This window comes from Notothenia coriiceps, unplaced genomic scaffold, assembly GCF_000735185.1.
Source record: "Notothenia coriiceps isolate Sejong01 unplaced genomic scaffold, NC01 NC01_scaffold00025329, whole genome shotgun sequence".
Lineage (NCBI taxonomy): Eukaryota > Metazoa > Chordata > Actinopteri > Perciformes > Nototheniidae > Notothenia > Notothenia coriiceps.
The window spans coordinates 1-4,761 of NW_011358030.1; the positions used below are offsets into that span (position 1 = coordinate 1).

General features: G+C 38.9%; 1 protein-coding gene across 1 annotated transcript; it reads left to right on the forward strand.

The window, feature by feature from the left end:
- Nucleotides 1-92: 92 nt before the first annotated feature.
- On the forward strand, nucleotides 93-3,882 carry LOC104956080 (dynein heavy chain 5, axonemal-like; the record flags this gene model as incomplete). Its single annotated transcript, XM_010783522.1, has 4 exons — nucleotides 93-101; nucleotides 196-375; nucleotides 3,185-3,402; nucleotides 3,748-3,882. Coding segments are annotated over 4 exons (542 nt in total), but the record flags the coding sequence as incomplete, so codon positions are not given.
- Between the last annotated feature and the right edge of the window lie 879 nt (nucleotides 3,883-4,761).

A 4,761-nucleotide genomic window follows, 5' to 3' on the forward strand; every position in this document is an offset into this window, starting at 1 on the left:
AGTATAACTTTGGTTTCTGCACTTTCTATCCTGCTGAAAGTAATCTGTTTCTTCTCTTCTCTTTATAGTCTCTTTTCTCTTGACCTCTTCAGTTGCTGTAGGTCAGTCAACTTTATGGTCTGATGCATACATCCTTTTGGTCTTCAGTGTACAGGAAACTACTTTAATATTGACCCAGTTTTTTGTGTCCTATAGACGGTCAGATCAGATTGGCTGGCTCTGGGTCCACTCGCTGCTCTGGAAGAGTTGAGATCTTCCACAGCAGCACCTGGGGAACAGTGTGTGATGATCACTGGGATCTAAACGATGCTCAGGTCGTCTGCAGACAGTTGGGCTGTGGTTCAGCACTGAGCGCCCCTCACTCAGCCCACTATGGTGAGGGGAGCGGACCAATCTGGCTTGATGATGTCAGCTGTTCAGGAAGTGAAAGTTCTGTGACTGAGTGTACCCATCCAGGATTTGGATTATGGATTATTTGGATTATTTGGTACTTGGACCTGTGGACACTCTGAGGATGCTGGTGTGGTCTGTTCAGGTGAGAGGATATTAGTTGTATTCTTAAAGTCAGATTATTTTTGGCCCACTCCAAAGAACCATGAATGCCAGGTCCAAGTTATGAAATGCCATCCATCCAATAGTTAAAAAAAAAAAGCCAAATTCAGATCTGAATTTTATCCAACCAAGTTCTGCTTGATGTTGTTTTATACACTCCATTAAAATATCAATGGAATATATATGAATAATATAATAATAACGTTTCTTTTTCAATTTAAGTTTTCATAATGCCAGACCCCCTTTTTGCATTTTTTTTAATAAAGTTTATTTTAATGAAGCTATAGTATTACTTTGAGAGGAACCAGTTTCAAACATCATCAAATTTGAAAGAGAGAAGGTACAAGGCGTTTAAAAGTGTTAAAACACTGAGGTTTGGCCGTGAAACTCTTCCCTTTGAGTTCCTCGTATTGCCTTCAGTCTTTAGTAACATCACCATATAAGTTTATGTTAGTCAGCAGCAAACCAAACTGCAGCCTGTGAATTAAAATAACCCTAGAGAGAGGAAGTGCTCGAGACATTTGGCCAGAGGTGGGAGTAAGTCCTACATGTGCAAGTCTCAAGTCTTGACCTACAAGCAAGTCCCAAGTCACTGTGGTGAGAGTCAAGCAAGTCAAGTCATACGACACTCTGATGAATGAGCCCAGTTTCCGCATTTAAATCAGTTAAAAGACAGTGGTTATGAAAATGGATTCAACCCACACTATGATCTTCATTACATACACAGTTCATCATTTGAAATCTAATTTAGACCGATGACGATCATATTAGATTCATATTAACCCTAGAACTGTAGACAATAGCTAGGACTCAAGAAGTCTGTTCAAAAAGGCAGAACTCCAGGTAAGAAAATCATATATGGCATTTTCCATTACACATATTTAATTAAAATGTCTGTTAACACTAGAACCGCCAACAGCGTCAGCTCCTACAGAGATATCATTTCAATCATTTCATTTGTTCCTCTTCATCATTTCCTTATAAACTAAGTAGATTTAAAACTCACTTAATTGGGTTAATTTAGAAATGGCTTCAGTTTATCATCATAACAGATCAAACAGATTCATTTTACAATAAATCAAAGAATGATGCACTTCTACAAACAAAAACAACATAATTAAAACATTTAAACAAACTACTAAAAGTAGATGAACTACATTATTCAAAAGTTTACAGTAACTTCTGATAATAACACAGGGGAAATAAACGAGGCATCTCTTTTCCTCTCTCTCTCTCCTGACAGCCCGTCAGTATCAGGGTTAGTCAAAATGAATCCCTTGGCGGTTCTAGTGTTCATTTACCGTTTTGTCTTCTCTTTGCTTAATCGATTTGAAACCAAGTCTAACGTAGCTTAAACTTAACGTTAGCTTTCTAGCTAACACAACACATTCACGCACCTTTCTCTGTGGTTTTTTGTAGTGACGAATGAAGTTGGATGTTGTGGTGGTCGTGTCACTGATCTTTATGCTGCAGACCCTGCATACCGCTGTTCTCTTCTTATTAGCGTCATCGACAACATAATCCTTGAATCCAAACGTGACTATTTTTGGAGTAAAGCTAGCCGCTGCCATGTTAACTGACACTCCTGCCGTCTAGTGGGTTGCCAGGTTTGCTCGCATGGCGCTATAATCACCCAATCACGTTTCGAAAAAACTAAATGTAATATCTCAATACAAAAACAAACGCAAACATTTAATTTTAAACAGTCAAGTCCTTTCAAGTCATCTATCTCAAGCTTAAGTCAAGTCTCAAGTCATGAATACCAAGTCCAAGTCAAGTCTTTTATCAATGTTAGTCAAGCAAGTCTCAAGTCAAAAAATATGCGACTCGAGTCAAGTCATGTGACTCGAGTCCCCACCTCTGGTATTTAGCGACTGCTTTGGCCACGCTTTTCATGGGGCAATCTAGCCTGCCCTGCATCATTGTTTTAGACATACAGATTGAACCATATGTCTATACATTACTCTGTATTTGCGGACGTGTACTACTACAGCTGGGAAGAGACTTCTTTATTTTTGAGTCAATGTTGGAAGTACATGTGAGAATGATTTATTGGCCGGTGACTTTGAGGATCCATCTTCTTAAGTACATACATTTAGAATGATTCAGCATGTACTGTAATTGTATTGTATTGTTTGTTAAATACTGTAAATCAGATCTGTGAAAAAAGGTGTGCATCACCAACAGCTGTTCAAAAAGCATTCACATTCATTTATGATGTAATATTAAAAAAAGAAATACCACCAAAAACTCTTAAAATATTAAAGTGTATAACTTTGTATTATTTAGTTCTCTGCTAGATAAATTCAAATGTAACGCATGTAATGCAAAATTCTTAATTTACTCAAATAACTTTGACTCTATTTTATTAAACAAATGGGGCCAGATTAAGATTTTGGAATGACTTTGTAAATTATAAAATGAAGCACCAGTTAAATAGAGTTATACAGTTTCCTTCCCTACCCGATGGTGTGAGCGCTGTCAATGAAGCCAGTTATACAAATTCAGTTGAAGAAATAATAAATCCTCTGTTATTTTGCCGACCTAAATAAAATGTAATAACAGTGAGAAAAAACCTACTGAGATGCGCACCATGCGTCTGTTTTGACCTGTAACTGTCGTATCCCTGCAGGGATGATGGCGTTGGGTCCCAGCGGGGCGGGGAAGACGTCCTGCATCCACACTCTGATGAGGGCCATGAGCGAGTGCGGCTCCCCCCACCGAGAGGTCAGGATGAACCCTAAAGCCATCACGGCCGCGCAGATGTTCGGCATGCTGGACGTCACCACCAACGACTGGACCGACGGCATCTTCTCCACCCTGTGGAGGAAGACCCTGAAGGCCAAGAAGGTGGGCGGGATATCACAGCACGGATTCATGAGGGAACGGTTAACAGAACTTCACTATTCACTCTGAGCACGGGGATGTTTCTATCTTTCTTTGTCATCAAGTTAAAGTGTAATAGCGTTTTCAGACTTTTTTTGTTTAAATCACAGTAAGAGGAATAGTTTAATAAGAAAACCTATATGAACACATTGGTCTCCCAAATAGCTCTATTATATACAGTATAACACAATCTTTTTGATCCTGATTTTAAGTTAATCAGGTAGGTGCGTTACTCGTCAGTGCATAGTTTTTACTTCAAGAAATTGAACACTGGGTATTGATATAAAAATGATGATGTGTGTGTGTCAGGGTGAATATGTCTGGATCGTGCTGGACGGTCCGGTGGACGCCATCTGGATCGAGAACCTGAACTCCGTTCTGGACGACAACAAAACGTTGACGCTGGCGAATGGAGACCGGATCCCTATGGCTCCCTGCTGCAAGGTGCCTTACAAAGCACATTAACCAAAACATTAGATACTGAAACACATTGAAAAACATCCATACAAAAGCCAAGATAATAGAAATCAGGAAAAAAATGTATAATAAAGTTATAAAATACAAGAATAAAAGTTACATTGCAGTGTATACTGAATGCATTGCTATGTGATTAACCCTCCTGTTGTGTTTGGGTCAAATCTGACCGATTTACTAATTTCATCAATTGTTTTACATTCGATTGCATTAAGGCTTTATGATATCCTTCACAGTAGACATTTGAACATATCAAATTGCTGATCACCACTTTCATTGAACTTTGGATGATTTGACCATCAAAAATGACCGCCATAAAGAAAAGGAATTAGTAACCATCCGGATCAGATAAAACACACACACACACACACACACACACACACACACACACACACACACACACACACACACACACACACACACACACACACACACACACACACACATTAATGATTGATGATGATGATTAATGGTTTTTGTGTTAATGTAATAGCAGTTAAAACAGGACTGGTCCGCGAACACCAAAGTAAGGGGGGTAAAGAAGACAATAAGAGGGTTAAATAGAAAACAAATAAAAGTATTTAGCGTAAATGACGGTGTATATATATATACATGGTAAATGGACTTAATTTGTATAGTGCTTTTCCAATCTTTGTAACCTCTCGATGCACATTTATAGTACCAATACGAGTCAGCATTCACCCATTCAAACAAGTTTATTCAGAAGCAGAGACTGCAAACAGAAATATATGTTGGTGTTAACCCAGGGCTGCCAACACTCACGCATTGAGCGTGAGAGTCACGCAATTAACCCATATCTCACACACTCACGCCACACTTGCCTTTCCT